Below are 17,453 nucleotides of genomic sequence, written 5' to 3'. Positions count from 1 at the left end.
TGTTTAGAGCGTGTACAGGTCAGTGGTGTAACAGTATAGAGTGTATTTCAGGTCAGTGGTGTAACTGTGTAGAGTGTGCTATGGTCAGAGGTGTAACAGCTAAAAAATACACACACAAACACAAACACACACACACACACACACACACACACACACATATATATATATAATTATTGTGCATTTTCTCTCTCTCTCTCTCTCTCTCTCTCTCAGTCACTATCTCTCTGTCTGCCTCACTCATTCCTCTTCATCTCTTGTCCTTTCTTCTTTCTCCCAGTGCAGCACTCTGTTCGTCCTCCCTCGCTACCTTTCACCATCTGTTTTCTTTTCGCTTTCTTCTCTCACCTCTACTCTACCCTCTCTCTCCTTCACTCTCTCGCTCCTCTCTCACTTTCTTTTGCCCTGTCATGTCTTTTTTTCCCTCACATCTCTGTCTGTCTCTTGCTCTCTCTCTCTCTCTTTCTCTCTCTCTCTCTCTCTCTCTCTCTCTCTCTCTCTCTCTCTTTTTCTCTCTCTCTCAGTATCGTCCTACGCTCCTTCTCTGTCTCCCTCCGCCTCCGTCTCCTTCTCTCTTTATCAGGTGGAATGATCGAGCGAGAGCGGCTCTGTAGAGGGAAATGAAGTGTCAATCAAACTTTATATCAGTTTAATGCTGTCGTAGTTTGTACCCCCGTCTCTCTCTGCTCTCCTTCCATCCCTTTCACTTTCTCCCACTTTTTTTCGTCCCTGCTGTCTTTGCTGACTTTGGCCAGTTTGTTTCCGTGGTTGTGGGGGGGGTTGGCGATCAGCCGTTTCCACTAGACTGCGGTATTCCATTATGTGAGATATGTGCTATAGATTAAAAAGGAAAAAAATAATGTTAATAATGATAGACTATTATTAATATCGATAAGACTGTAGACGGATTTGCCATTCAGTCAATCCTATATATACCCTATAAGGACAATAGTATTGGGACACCTGCAGATTATACATACAGGAGTTTTTATGACACCTCATATGGCTCCTATTTCATGCAGTACCACTGGAATTCAGTGAGCTCTTTAGAACCACCCGTTCTTTCACTAATGAATGTCTGTAAAGGCAGACTGCATGGCTAGGTGCTCAAGTTTACACACCTGTGAAAGTGGGACTGAATGGCACACCTGAATTCAATCATTAAGAGGTGTGTCCCAAAACTTTTGTCTATATTGTGTATATACAATAGCAGTAATTACTCGTAGACATTCAGAGGTTAATCGAAAGGCCAAACTTGTTATCCTCACCCCGACTGAACACAAATATTGCTTCAGACATGATTGTGTCAGAAGTGTGTATGAGTGGCCCTCATTAGCGCTAAGAATAAAATGCAACCCTTCGGGGTCCTTAATTGACCTTTGCTGCTAGACCTTAGGCCACACACACACGAGGGAAAGGATCTTGGCCCCAATTACCAGCCCTCACACTTTACGCAGCCCGCCTGCAATTAGACCAACTGTATGGCATTCATCTCGTCCTGCAGGAAACCACTTAGAGCTGTTAGCACACGCTAATCGCCTCTTTGTATGCATTGTTTCTGCGTTTCAGCGGACGTCTCAAGCCTTCAGATGATCAAATGTGAACCACGCTCTGATAACAGCAGTTAATTGGCCCCGAGAATGTTGAACTTGTTTGCGTGTCCAGAGTTTAGTGCTGGAAAAGCTTCTCTGGAAATCAAGCTAACTAACCTACCGGCTAATCCCTGCTGAAAACTGCGGTGGAGCTGCAGCACATCAGCCAGAAACTGTGTGTGTGTGTGTGTGTGTGTGTGTGTGAGAGAGAGAAAAAACTCTCAAGCTGTTTTGTAAAATGTTAATTACTGGTGATGGAGTTTTAGCTGAGGAGATGTACTGAGGGTTCTCTGACCTACATAAGAACATACAGACATGGGCAGACACAGATGTGTCTTTATACACACACACACACACACACACACATTCTGGGTTTACTAAAAATCAGTACATTTTGTCTTGTAAATTTATGAAAACAAACAAACACACACACACTAGTAAGCTGTATCTAAAGTAGCTCTGTTCCCTGTAGGCACTGCTTCATTCGCATGTATGGGACCTGAAGGATTGTGGGATCTACAGGGACCTGATCTCAGCAACTGCACTTCAGCCTGGGTCAACTTCATCAACCAGAAGGTAAACACACATGTATGCATGTTTTCATAAAATGTCAGGACGTGAACCGGACACGCTGGAGCAGCCGCACATCAGTTTAACTACTTCCAAATAGTAGTTAGAGGGCTGTAAAGCCAGCCTTGAGCTGTGGAACAGTGGAGCTGTGGAGCTCCGTCCAGCACCTTTGGGACGAGCTGGAGTAGTGTTTGTGATCCAGAGCTTAAACATCCAACATTAGTACCTGACCTCAGTAATGCTCTCATGGCTGAATGCAATCAGGTCATCACAGCAAATATTCCAACATGTAGTGTGAGGAAGGTACATATATTATTACTATCGGGCTGTAAGATTCATACCGGGTTAGAATCACTCCTGAGTTATTGCAGTCAGACTGTAAAACAATCCACTCTGAATATTCATACTGGATTAGAATTGTTTCACAGCTGTTATTGTCAGACTGTGAAAACTATACACACTACAGATTCATATTGGATCAGAATCACTACACAGCTGTTATTGTCAGACTGAAAACTATACACACTACAGATTCATACTGGATCAGAATCACTACACAGCTGTTATTGTCAGACTGTGAAAACTATACACACTACAGATTCATACTGGATCAGAATCACTACACAGCTGTTATTGTCAGACTGTGAAAACTATACACACTACAGATTCATACTGGATCAGAATCACTACACAGCTGTTATTGTCAGACTGTGAAAACTATACACACTACAGATTCATACTGGATCAGAATCACTACACAGCTGTTATTGTCAGACTGAAAACTATACACACTACAGATTCATACTGGATCAGAATCACTACACAGCTGTTATTGTCAGACTGTGAAAACTATACACACTACAGATTCATACTGAATCAGAATCACTACACAGCACCACAAACTATACAGATTTATACTACTATATTATAATTATGAGACTGTTATTACAGTCAGACTGCAAAAAAAACACTCTGCAGATTCATACTGGATTAGAATGACTTTACAGATGTTATTATCAGACTGTACAACTACACACACTACAGATACTAGATCACAGTCATTCCACAGTTATTAATCAGACTAAGAAACTATAGACTCTGCAGATTCAGCAAATTCATACAGGATTAAAATCACATCACTCCACAGTACATTACAGTATATTACTGTATACTACACACTCTGCAGATTCATACCGATCAGAATCTCTTTCTTTCTCTCTCTCTCTCTCTCTCTATATATATATATATATATATATAGAGAGAGAGAGAGAGAGAGTCAGGGAATACCTCAATTAATGTGAACTCTCTCTCTATCACACACACACACAGCCACAAAGCACCATGAGACCTGCAAGCAATAACACACTTGTGACGTTCTGAAACTCTGAAACCTCAAACCTCAAATTGGCCCATTATCCACATATTGTTACACATTGAGGGAGTGCAAACACTGTGTATGTATGTGTGTGTGTGTGTGTGTGTGTGTGTGTGTGTGTGTGTTTAGGATCAGTGAGTGAGGCAGAAAGAGTGATTTTGATTGCCGCTACAATTTTTCATTTAAAGTATCCCCCAAAGACAGGCTACGCTTGCCTCTATTTGTACCTTATTTGTTTTCCTGGAAATAAAAAGAAAAAAATGCTCCCCCAAGATAAACAGAGAAGAATAAAAAACACACACTTGTTTAAAACAGAGGATCCGTACAAGTGTCTGAGCTGATTATGGTGGGATTTGGGGGTCTATGTATACTTCATTAACCCAGCGCGAATGATTTATAGGCTGGGAATTAAATCTGAGCGCACATATTATTATTCTTTGTTAGACGAATTTATAAGGGAGTGATGCGCTTGTAGCCACGGCAACTTAGACTTTCAAATGAAGATCAGCCTGTCAATGTAAGTCTGGAGAGATGGAGTGTGTGTGAGAGAGAGAGCGAGAGAGCGCGAGAGAGAGACTGGTAGAACAGGTAAATGAGTGCACTCCGTGCTCGTGGTGTCCGGTGTTTTAGAAGGTAATTAAGTCTGTGTAATTGGCTTAGCTAATAAACATGGAGCGGATGATTGCAAGTGATGGCCAAGTAAATCAATGCACTCGCACTTACACACATTCAAGTATACACACACACATAGCCATGCGCGCACGCACACACACACACACACATATATAAACATGCAGTAAACCTTTTTCAAAAGTACATTTTAATTTCATATTTCATACCATAAATTCTACACACTACAAATTCTGCAGATTTATACTGGATTAAAATCACTCTAATGATATAACAGGCAGATGGTTTAAAAACTATATACACTACAAATTTATACTGGATTAAAATCACTCCATATTTATTACAGTCAGATAGTAGACTGTAGAAAAATACAGAATCATGAAAATGGAGTCTGCATATTCATACTGGATTAAAATCACACCACAGTTATTGTTGTAAAAACTAGACACCGTAAATTCATACTGGATGTAAATCACTCCAATCTCACTAGTGACCGACTGCAAAAACTAGACACTGCAGATTCATTACTGGATTCAATTCACTCCCATGGTTATTACTGTCAGAATTTAAAACTACACACAATGCAGATTCATACTGGATTAAAATCACACCACAGTTATTCATGTCAGGCTGTAAAAACAGCATGCTCTGCAGATTCATACTGGATTAAAATAACTCCATACTTGTTAAAGTCAGACAGTAGAATATAGAAAAATAGTCTGCAGATTCATACTGGATTAAAGTCACTCCATGAGTATTACTGTGAGACTGTAAAACACTAAACTTGCTGCAGATTTTGCAGATTCATACTGGATTCAAATAATTTCAAAGTTATTATGGCCAGACTGTAAAAAGTACACGCACTGCAGATTCTGCCGATTCATACTGGATTAAAGTCACTCCACAGGTATTACTGTCAGACTGTAAAAACTACACACACTGCAGATTATTAAACACTGACTATAAAACTATATATATTTTATATACTATATATAGTTTTATAGTCAGTGTTTATCCATTCTGCAGGCAACATAGAACCGGAAAGACGTGTAATGGTCACGTTCCGGTACTGCGGCTACACACATGCTGGAAACGACCATCCATTGAAAAATGCTTTAGGGTTCTGCAGATACCTATAGGCCCGATCTCATGTTCCACACCGCAGAAGATTGTTACAGCATTTGCTGTAAAAAAAATCTCCTCTACAAACCCCCATCAAGACCACTGATCTCCTGCAGCACGAAGATACAAGAGAAGAGTCTAAACGCAGGCTCCTACACCTACATACACGCATCCACACACACACACACACACACACACACACACACACACACACATACACACACACTAACACTCAAGCATAAGCCATTGATTTGATAAGGCATCTTCTGCATCTTGATGCGCCGCCTTTGCTCCCGCCAAGCACCTAACAAGTGCTGTTTTTCTCTTCAGTCTGAATTGGAGCATTTCTGGCTCAACTGGAGCACCGCTGCATTCCAGAAACGAGGCGGCGGCACACACGCGCCCGTGTGTATGTATGTGTGTGTTTGTGTATGTGTGATTATGGGAGCTGGCTGGCAGAGATATGCTCAGTAATTTAAGTGCTAGCAGTAAGGACATACTACTACAAAGCTTCGGTTATTCCTCGCCGGCTACGCGACTCTCATTAGCAAATAAACACATTTGTTCCTTCACTGGAGGAGCTTTTTAATTAAATCCTTCCCTCGAATAAAAGAAACACTCTCTAGAAAAAAAAGGAAAGAAAGAAAGTGCAGCGGTTCACCGGAGCCACTCTGTTCCGATGGGGTTGTGTATAGTTTGTTTATTTATTTATTTATTTATTTATTACTTTATTTATTTATTTTGTCCCGACTTAAAAGAACACGGCGTCACCGCAACAGGAATTGACAAACCCGTCTGAGATGGGAAGGCGTTCTACCGACGCCCCGGAGCAGAGGAAGACTTGCTGAAGGCTTTTAGATCTGCAGTGCGTGGAAAACGGAAAGATGTGCTATAGCGGCGTATCGAGACAAAAACAAAAACAGTTTCATCACCAGCTGGAGGCTTTATCTGCCAGGCTTTTAGACTCCGAAAAAAATGGTGCCTAGAAGCTGCTGCTCGGAATTGCCGTCCAGACTCCATTATTAGACCCTTTGTAAGGCTTTTGTAGTGCAGTGTATGTGTTGTCCAGGCCAGAATAGCCCACTGTTTGTGCCGGAGTCTATTACCTGGCTTGGGCCATTTATAATCTGCAGTGAGGAACCTTCCTTTAAGAACATCTAGGTGCTGGACTGAAGGTCGTATGTTCTCAGATTAACCCTAACGTAATTCCTTCCAGTGAATGGGGCGAGATTTGTCTCTGGGCTTCTGGAAGATCTAAATAACTCTAAGGTTGGTTAGGACCTCAGGGTTTGGACTGAAGGTTCATCCAAGGTCCATCTTTCTATCCACTTCATTCTGGTCAGGGTCAAGGTGGGTCCGGAGTTCAGCCGGAATCATTGGGTGCAAGGCAGGAAATTCACCAAATTCACCTTACAGAAAAATCAAACAATCACATTCTGGTTTCTGGTTCAACAGAAACTCTCACGTTGGTAAGAAATTACAGGAAAATCAAGCTATCATGTTCTGTGTTCCAGTTTTGTCTAAAAATTCATCAATCTGGCCTTCTAGACATTCTAGAGAACCCTTCCATTGATTAGGACGTCAGGACTAAAAATCTCAACCAATCACATTCTGATTTCTCAAGGGTGGGAGCAGTTTTGTCTGAAATCCATAACTTTGGGGTTCTGGATGTTTTAGAGACCTCCCCCATTGGTTAGGACTTGTAAGAGTTGGACTGAAGGTCTTACACATCAAATTCCCCTAAACATAATGAAGAACTGACCATGAAAATCAACCAATCATGTTCTCAACCAGTCCATCACTCTTGGGCTTCTGGAAGTTCTAGATACTTGACTGTGAATGTGAGCAGTAGCTTTACTACATCTGGTATTTCTGGTATTTTATTTTGTATTAATATTATTGTTATTTTTTGTCACAGATCAAAGCTGGAGAGCCGGCAGCCATCATCTCCCGAGAGCTGTCAGAGCAGACCAAAAGCCACGTCCATGCTGGGGACATCACCTACACCGTTCGTGCACTGGGTCAGCTGGTGGAGCTGCTGGACGTCCAGCTCCGAAATCTGACCCCTGGGGGCAAAGACAGCGCCGCCCGCAGCCTCAATAAGGTACTACAGGCACTCTGCTAGCATAATATAGAGCAGTAAAGCTCCAGTAAACCTCATACTGCACTCACTGCTGCTTTATAAATGAGCTTTACACAGGGTTTCAATTTTGCAAGCCAGCTGCCCGGTCCAGTTGTGTTTGATTTAGCATCCTAGCAATCTGCCGGACGCTCTGGACTCTTTCCAAAAGGCTTCAGCCCAAAGAGCCGGCCGGTTGGATGTGATCACACACTGCGCTAAGGCAGTCCGACAGGTTCAGAGACAGGCCTGTATGGAATAGGCTTGTCCAGGTCTGGTCAATGCCAGTAACCGTAGGGCTTATATCATATTCACACTGTCCACACCCAACCATAATTATTTACAATATACTGTATCTCTCTTAAATTCTCTCAGCCTCTCTCTACCGCTTTCTCACTTTCTCTTTTTACCACTATTTCTCTCCCTATGCTCCCCCCTACCCCCGTCTTTCTCTCTCTCTTTGTCCTTACCTGTTTCTACGTCCAACGCACTCTCTCTCACTTTTCCTCTCAGTCTTACTCTCTCTTGTTTCCTCTATGTCTCTCTCTCCCTTCACTTTTCACTTGCTCTCTCTACCTCTCTCTCTTTCTCTCTACCTCCATGTCTTACTGGAGAGAAATGGGGAGGCAGAGTAAAAGCAGAGTTGGTGAATGTGTGAGAGAGAGGGGTGGGGAGGTTCTATCAAGACAAAGTGAAAAAGTAGAGAGAGACAGAGAGAGAGAGAGAGAGAGAGAGAGAGAGATAGAGAGAGAGAGGTAGTGAGAGTGTGAACAGTGGGTATAGTTTTAATGATGTGTGTTTTAATGGCATGTGTACAGTAGCTGAATGACCCCCCGCATGAGGTCCAGCTGTGCTGAGGTCACTATTAGCCTGAACTGTACCGAGGCTGAAACACTGCTGAGGAAATGCACTGAAACACACTCATCGCTCAGTGTTTACAACCCCTGCAGTAATGTAACTGTACAAAACCTGCTGCTGCGCTTCCTCTCCAGTCTCCAACACTGCTCTGCTCCACACACCTTGTTTCAGTTTTGACATGAAGCTTGGAATTACTGGTCATTTTAACCACATGCGCTCATAGTGAAACAGTAAAAAAATCATGCGTGAATTGGACTGTTAATTAATTAATGATCATGGGCAGTAGATGTCATTTGTAAAAAACTAAATGATCACTATTGTATCTGAGGGTGATAGCTTGTCCATTTCCAAAGGTCTCCTTGAAGAAAAGCCACTAGTATTAATGGAAGGAAGAGACACAGTAGACATAATAGTAGTCATACAGTATATGGACAAAAGTATCAGGACACACCTTCCATTGCGAGAGGTGTTGTTGCCACTGTTGCAACAAGTCAGTTGGTGACATTTTGTTTTAAATTAAAAGTTTAGGAAGCACAGCAACAAGTCCGTATAGTGTAGTAGTAGTAGTAGTAGTAGTAGTAATAGTAGCAGTGCTGATAGAAAGAGTAGTAGATAGTACTACTAGTAGTTGTTGTAGATACGGTAGTAGTATAGATACTATAGTTTTTGTATTAGTTGTATATATAATAATAGTATAGATACTATAGATAGTAGTAGTAATAATACTTTAGTATTAGTAGTAGTATAGTAGTAGTAGTTGTAGATATAGAAGTAGTATAGATACTGATTGTAATAAATATTTTATTTTATTTTGTAGATTAAAAGTAATGTAGATTGTTAACAGTTGGCTATGGACGCTAACCTGTGGTTGGTACCTCAGTCACCTCCTAATTATGTTGGTGGTATGTTAGGCCTTGAATTTTACCACTGAAGTCCAAAGCAATGGGAAAGCTTGTTTAGCTGAACACCACAATGTGATAATGAAAAATGACTTTAACAGCAATATTAATGGATAAAAAGGAATCACAATGAAAAACATGGATTTTTTAATTCCCAGAAATATTTCCTAGAAGGCCCCAAACGTTCCACGGATCTAAACTTTTGACCAGCACCATGAATCTTGTTTACCTTCTCAGCGTCATCGGAGGGATCTTGAGAATTCAAGAACGTGAACTGGCTTCTGTTGAGAACTGACAGCACTGTTTGAACACGGCGTCATGTTTCCAGCACGTTCCGCCGCTGGAATAACACAGAGACTAGAAAAAGCAAACACTCGGCAGGATCTGAAAATGTCAGGCTGCGAGTGGCTCCCCGCCCGCCGTCTTTGCGGAATAGAGACACACCTGCTTCTGTCTCACTTCCAGATGGGCTGGGGTTCGGCCATCTCCGGAGGTGGGGGGGGTGGGCTGACAGGCAGGACGACCGTGCACGCATCGAGCTACATGCGCGGGCAGGCGGCCTCTTATTGACCCCCTTGTCGTTATAGCTAAAGCGTACAGCAGCTGCTTCCATCATAAATGGCCCCTGTAGTGATCGAGACAAAAGCATCTCAACTAATGAGAACGGCGCAGATCAATGAGGCAGGACAGACCTCTCAGCAAATTAGCCGTGGTTTTTGCCATAGCCTTTGGGTTTGAGCTAATCTGACAGCTTTGGTGGAAGCGTGGTGCACATAATACGGCAGATATCAGTATATACTGTCTCTGTAAGAACCGAGTCTCGTCATATCTTCAGGATAGGAACTTTAAAAGGAAAGCAAAAATTTTAACTAGTAACTAGCAATGTAAATGTTCCACTGGCTGCAACACAAACCCAGACCATGATCAATCCACCCCCATGCTTAACAGTTGGAAAGGTGCTCTTTCCATGAAATTCTACACCCTTTTCTTCAAAGAAACCTTTGCGCATCTTAACTTCATAAGCCAACAGGACTTGCAAAGTGCATCAGGCTTGTTTAGATGACCCATTCAGAACTTCAGAAGCTGTTTTTCTGATGACTCTTCCATGACGGTCATATTTGTGCAGGTGTTGAACAGTGCTGCACCACTCCAGAGGGAGGTGATGAGATCTTAATAGCAACTTAGCTTTTATTGTGTGAATATTTCAATATGTCTCGAAGGAAGCAAATGCTAGCCATCAGCCCCACAGCACAGGTAGTGTCATGTGATGGGGGTGTCCTAGCCAGACAACACGTTAGATCAACCCATAGAATTTGCCAACGCTAATTACTCCAGTGCATTGAACAATGCAACTGTGTTGTTTATTTTACCCGAAACCAAAGTCTCTGTCTCTCTCTTTCTCTTTGTCTCTCTCACTTTTTTTGTCTTTCTCCACCCCCTTTCCTCCACCCAAGGTCAACTCTATCTCTGCACTCCTTTCCCCATGTAGCTTAATCCCTCTTTGCTGGTGAAAGTGACATGTCGGGCCGTCACGTTAGCCCCCGGGTTCGTTCTGTGCTCGCGCTCTGAAAGATCTCTTTGATAGCAGCACAATGGGCTTAGCCTTCAGACACAGCGCGAGCGAGGCTGCAAGCGGAGAGATCTCAGGCACTTTACAGATGAAAGAAACTCAAGAGCTCCTAACCGGAGACGCTAACAGGGGAGCTAACGGGGAGGAGAAGCTCTGTGCTCTGAAGATGGCGACCGTCGCAGCCGTTTAGGCTCAGACATTAGCATGCTGTCACAGCTAGCGACAGGGCCACCAAAAGTGTTAGCGCTGTTTATTTTTGGTCCTGCGGGGAAGACGGTGCTGGCTCCTCTTAGGCTCTCCATAATTCATGCGCTACACATGTGCTTCAAAGGCTTTACCTCAGCTGTGGGGTCCGCTGGAGTGGACGCGCGAGGTTTAGCGCTAATATGCTAGCTTGTACGATAAATTTCCTCAAGCTGAGGAGTGGCCCCCAAGCACAAACTGGGGTGGGTTCACTTTGTAAATAAAAATCAGTCTGTTCAGTTTATTTCAGTTTAGTGGGCGGAATTTGCAGATCTAAGGACAGGATTGCTAAACAGTGTAAAAATAACAAGAACCCATGATGTCGAAGAGCCCAAATCCTTAAGACTGATACATGTAAAACATCTCTGTTCTTATTTGCCTTGTTCAAAGTTGCCTGGGCTGAAACCCTCCCTATAACTTCAGCATGAGTGGGCGGAGCTAAACTGCTGTAGGCTGTATAGGTGGATTTACATTTATATGTAAATGCAGTGATTTTTATGGTTTTCAAAAACGCTTGTTAATGCAACTTATGAATAATATACATATACATATATACATATATGTATGTATATATACTGGGCTTGTCTTAAATAATATGCAGTACTTGTAGTGTAAGCATTTGAATTTTTCCAAATTTTCTCTCTTAGCAGATTGGACTCAATTAACCCAATTAGAACAAATCAGATTACATGTTTAAAAATATTACATTTAATAATCCACTTAGACCAAGTGAGAACACTACCATACAACCCCTGTTGGACACCATTCTCCTCGTACTATATGCAGCTTTTCTAGGCGTCGGTCATGGTCACACTTGGCAGGTTGGACTCAAAGAAATGTATCTGTTAATGCAGTTAATTAGACCGAGTGAGAACACTACCATATGAACCCTGGTGCACACCATCCTCTTCGGCCTGCTTCCAAATGACTTCAGCTATGGTACCAGGAACGTTTTAGGGTGGGTTTATACTGGTAATTCAGTTCCACTGGTCTAGACCAAAGCAGAAAATGATACCTAGTTGTATTTAGTTTCTAATTCCGTCAACATTCACACTGGCATATTCAATTCAGTTGAATGAATCCCAGAAGGGTGCTTGGTAGCAGCAAACAGCGTAAACAGACCTAATGTAATCAAATACAGAATAAATGTAATAGAGGATCATATAAAATGCACCATCAACATGATGCCATGCAGCTTGTTGGCACCCAGTACTGACTCTTCTGCTATATCTTCCCAGGGGTGCATGGCATTTGATCAGCACCAGCTTTGTTTAAAAGAGCTGTTGCAACTGGGATAAAAGTAGACCTGCTATGAACCGTTTAACAGTAACAGCTGTGAAGATGTTGGCCAGAAGGAAGCAATTCATGCAGAATATGCACAGGGTCAGGAGGTATGTCCTTAGCTTTTAACATCCACAAGATCTACATAAAAGTCAGACAGGTAAGAAGTCTGATTGAACAGCTTTTTTAATGGATCTAATCTAATCTGTGGATTATTTTAACGGTATTTACGTTGTTGTTTGATGTATAAATATTATGTTTGTAACTTTGATTTGAGTGAAAAAGGCTCAGATGCGGTTTTACAAGCCTTTTTCCCACCCTGTTATTTTGCCTTAGAATTTCCTCTTTATGGTTGGCTCGTGAATAATTAGATGAGCTCTGCTTTGATTGGCTGGTTTACGTCACCGTGACAAATGACAGTAGCCATACAGCAGCAAAGTGCATGAAATAGCATAGCTTTGTTTGAGCACTGTACCAAAATATTAAAAAATTTTTTTTTTTTTTTTTTTTTTTTTTTTGTAATCATTGTCAAGTTTAACTGGATAGTGTTGTTATACTCTCTGGGCCCTCTCAGTGTCCAGTCAGCACAGTGTGTGATGATTGTAGTAGGGCCGGCTAGGGTTAGCTTTTCGCCTAGCACAGATGACAGCATGCTTCACCGTTTCCCCTGCGATGTGAGGCACTCCTAGGTAGCGTTGCTTCCTTCGGCCAGCCTTTCTCTGAGTGGTGTTCCACAACTAGCATTAACTTTACAACTACCATTAGCTTTTAGTCCTTTTGGCCTTAATTCCTTGTTATCCAGAAGAAGCAGGTGCACTTAGCCTCGAAAGCCTTTCGCTAGTGGGCTGGATTCACATGAATTTGTGGGGCGTAAATGACTGTTAAAAAGATTGTTATGTAACAGTTTGGGGGGTTTGGTATTGGCCTGTTTTACAGCTCTGTTTTACTTAGCCTGTATGGGTTTTGCTTTTGAAGGAGGACACAACAGTGTATGAGGTTCACAGCATGTCACTTCCAAGTACCGAACTCTATTCCTATTCTAATTTTACTTTTTATGTTATAAAGCAATAATTTAATAGCAATACTGAGTATTTTATAATAGCCGCTCCGGAACTGTATGTTCTGAAATTACTGATTTAGAGCTTGATGATGAAAGTGTTAATCAAACATTCACGTCAGAACTTCATGTTTTTCTTGCACCAAAGCAGCTCTGCAGGGAGGCGGCGATGATTTCACCCTGGGTTTAGTCCGTTTACACATCTTCTTTGTGCGTACTTCAAGCCAGCTGCACCAGAGGTCATTTGGAAGTGGACCGAGCTCCGGGGGGCCTCAGTCCGCTTGTTTGGTCCAGACCAGGGTTGTCACGGCAGCCTCGTCACTTGATCTAACTGCACGAAAAGAGCGATCACAACAGGGTTTGTTTTAATCGAGCGCACCAAACCTGCCAATGGGGAACACAACCTGTGACTGAGCAGCACTGCTTTAGGGAGCGGTGCCAGATTCCATTTCTGAGGCCCAGAGTAGGTCCATATGCTATCCAGCTTGGCCAAAACCAAATTTGTACCAGGGCAGAAAGCTGAAAAATATTACAGAACAATATTCAGGTTAATGTTTTTTTACTGTTGCCGTGGCGACACTGCTGTCCCTGAATCCCATACAAATTCAGGATCCTGGTTAGGCGGTGAAAAGGAGTTTTTGTAGTTTTTTTTATTCAAATGTGTCTCAAATTAATTAACCCCGCCTCGTTAGTCCATTTTTAAAAAACCTTATTTCCTTATTTCCATGTGTTGAAGCCTGGGACCGAGTATCTGTTAGTGAACTTCAGAGTTTGGTTCAGAAACGAATCTCTCTCGCTCCTTCTCACTCATTCTTTATATATCTCTCTCACTTCTTGTGGCTTATTCTCTCACCTTCTCTCTAATACTCTCTTTCTATACCCTCCTCTATCTCCTTACAGTGCTGTATTGTATAACCTTGAAAATCTCATTCACTGAATTAATTCCCATCTTCCATTTGCGCTTGTCAGAGTTTCATTCTAATTAGCATTTGATGTTTTACCCTTATAACGAGGAATCCTAATTAATATGAACACTCTTTTCCCACAGCTCATATAAACCAGGATGAAATGATATAGAATATTGGTGTTCAGAGTTTGTCAGTATGTGTGTGTGTGTGTGTGTGTGTGTGTGTGTGTGTGTTTTTCTACGAGTGTTATTTCTCTAATTTGTGGTCTAACAAATTTATCTGGGCTTTGCAGCTGCAGAAAAGGGAGCGCTCGTGTCGCTTTTTCGTCCAGGTATTTCAGTCCTCCTCTTTATTCCTCTACCATCAGCTCATTCCCTTTCCTTTATTTAATTTTTTTTAAAGGGACACTCTAAAGTTCTTCAACCTTATCTGCGGGTTCTGCATCTGTAGGGTATGTTTGGGTACCACAGACGATCATTTCAACATACCACCCTGTGCTAAAACAGTTGAACAGTGGAAGCCAGTGGGCAGAGGCTGAGTAAATGTGTATGCAGTGTATCGAGTGGAAAAAAAAAAATAATAATAAAAAAAAAAAAAATAAAAAAAAAAAAATATATATATATATATATATATATATATATATATATATATATATATATATATATATATAATACAAAAATAATATATAAAAATATTACTATTATTATTAGTGTAGTATTATTTTAATGTTATCATGGATTCTAGAAAATTAGGCAATGTGAAAGCAAATGGGGCTACTTTTTGCCATATTTCTTAACTGTTTTTGGATTAAAATGTAATGAGCAGTTATCATAAATCTTGTATTATCAGTAGTTTTGAATTTCTCATTAAATATGTACATCTTATTTCAAATGATTATTCGCAACACTCAGCAACTGCCCATTGACTTCTATTATAAGCTAGTTTTGAGTCTCAGAATGTTCTATTCTTTTCCAAGTACTGAATTGTGTGTTGAAAAAGATCGTCTGCATTAGTTAACAGTGCGATGAAGACATGGCAGGTAAAATATTAGGTTGAATGATGCCAGACTGTTCCTTTAACTGCATTGTGTATTTGTGCATGTGTAGCACACCACATCCTGCCCTTCATTTATCCTGGGGTCATGTTGTGTCTTGTTTGTGTTTGTGCTCGGGTCATGCCTTCGTCCTTTGAGGCCTTGAACTGAAATGTAACCTCCACCTCTGCAAATTGCTCATAATAGTCCAGTGTCTAGAGCGCAGCGGCCGCATGCTGTGCATGCTAAAATGCGAGAGAAATGCTGTCTGCACTTATTACTCGGTTCTGTGTTTGAAGAAGCTGTTTTGAAAGGCCTCAAAGTACGACCCTTATTTTGGCCATTAGCTGAACGGGCTTAAACTCCTCCAGTCGCAGATCTCAGAGCAGTTTCACTGGTTCATTCATGTGGTTTGAATCTGAATATTAATCTGAATTCTTTTTGTCATTTGAGCCAATCAGAAGCATTCATTCTGAATTTGCAGTTAAAATTATTATTTAATTTGAACCTGCCATTTATTAGGGATGTAACGAATCTCAGAATTAAGACACATTTTTAGATACAGCAGAAATAGACAGTGAATATGAAAATGAGCCTAAAGTTAATATTCCCATTTTTTAACTTTATTAGAGCATTCAATGTTTTAAAATGACAATATCTTAAACTACAGTTGTGCGTGTTCTCTTCTAATGCTGTAGCCCCAGGCTAATATTGTAACTCCAAGCTAACATGCTAGTCTCAAGAGCTGCAGTTATCTGGCGCAACAGATAACACCACTACCTGCCACTGAGCTACCACACCATGTGGGAGACTGGGGTTCGATTCCCGGTCTGGGTGACTATGCTGCGCTACACCAATAAGAGTCCTTGGGCCAGACTCCTAACACTACACTGACCCTCCTCTGTAATACAAGTAACCTTGTAAGTCGCTCTGAATAAGAGCGTCTGCTAAATTCAGTCCATATCTGGATATTTCCAAAAATATAGTAAAATCTTTTTTTTTTTTTTTTTTTTTTTAAATATCCCAATTGGTGTGAATGGACCCTAGGAGAAAATAGTGGCATACTCATTAGAGCTGCAAAGAGGCATTTGTTAGCAACCATGTAATGAATTTACATTCTGAAGCATCAGCTTAAAATCTGTACCTCTGACTCTTTTCTATTACTTCAAAGCCAACAATGATAAAAAAAAAAATGTGAACAGTAATTTTTCTTTCCTCAGTCAAATCTACAGCGTAGTCTAGAGCACTACCATGAAGGCTGGGGGGGGGGGGGGGGGGGTCATAAGTTCAAATCCCGAGCTATGCCGTTTGGCCATCAGCAGCCAGAGCCAGAGAGAGCACAATTGGCCATGCATCACTAAAGCGATGTTGGCTGGCACAGGCGTCGGAAAGCTGATGTAGTGTAGCTGGGGACCTGCCGCTTTCCTCCAAGGGTGTTGGCTGACTAGCGAAAAGAGGCGTTGGCTGGCTTTGCATGTATTAGAGGAGATGTTAATGTGTTAAGTCCTCATCCTCCTAGTGTCGAGAGCATTGCTAGTGCCAGGGGGAGCAACAAACAGGTGTGTAACTGACAGTACCAAAAACAATGGGAATTATTAAACGGAAAAAAAGTGACAAATAAAAAAAAAATTTATGAAATACAATTCATAATAAAAAGATTTCCCCTCCTGCTTACCAGCGCAAATGTGGTACGGACTGAAGATGAATAGAAGATTCAGAGTCTGTACTTTTAACTGGATTTCTCGGCTCTCATGGAGCTACAAGTCTAAAATAATTCCTGAAATAAAATGACATCATGCTTTTGCTATGTAGCGATAACTTCTAAGTTCTAAGAGTTAAAAAGAATTCAAATTAACATGCCAACACAGTAATTAATTCTGTCCCTATTTAGATGTCTTTCGCTGTAGGCGAGAGGAGATGCAGTGACTGGAGAAGTGTGTGTGTGTTTGTGTGTTTATGTGTGCGCATGAAAACTGTTCTGTTAACCGCCGCCACATGGGCCAGCCATGTATTAACACTGTGCAATTAAATTTCCCATGCGTTTTCTGTCATTTGGGTGAAAATGAAGTGTATTTTTTTTCTGTACCTGACTGGGTTGGGGTGAGAGCACTTAACGATTCATTGTTTCAAAAGAAGTGTGGAAGGAAATGCTGTGAATATATGCAGTATGTATATTCATTAAACCTGAGCAAAGTGTGA

The 17,453-nt window shown here is 41.4% G+C and overlaps 1 protein-coding gene across 14 annotated transcripts in view; it reads left to right on the top strand.

Moving 5' to 3' along the window:
- The window catches only part of LOC140547107 (adhesion G protein-coupled receptor L3), a 423,620-nt gene that overhangs the window by 303,416 nt on the left and 102,751 nt on the right, over window positions 1-17,453 (top strand). For 11 of the 14 annotated variants that reach the window (XM_072670638.1, XM_072670640.1, XM_072670645.1 and 8 more), the window contains 3 exons: window positions 2,062-2,165; window positions 7,205-7,390; window positions 14,514-14,552. In XM_072670638.1, coding sequence (XP_072526739.1) covers window positions 2,062-2,165; window positions 7,205-7,390; window positions 14,514-14,552 — 329 coding nt within the window. The remainder of the gene's footprint in view (window positions 1-2,061; window positions 2,166-7,204; window positions 7,391-14,513; window positions 14,553-17,453) is intronic. The other 3 variants (XM_072670648.1, XM_072670652.1, XM_072670644.1) reach the window with 1 other exon arrangement.

The sequence above is a fragment of the Salminus brasiliensis genome, chromosome 24 (genome assembly GCF_030463535.1).
Source record: "Salminus brasiliensis chromosome 24, fSalBra1.hap2, whole genome shotgun sequence".
In the NCBI taxonomy this organism is placed as follows: Eukaryota; Metazoa; Chordata; class Actinopteri; order Characiformes; family Bryconidae; genus Salminus; species Salminus brasiliensis.
This window is presented reverse-complemented; position numbering and strand designations above follow the sequence as displayed.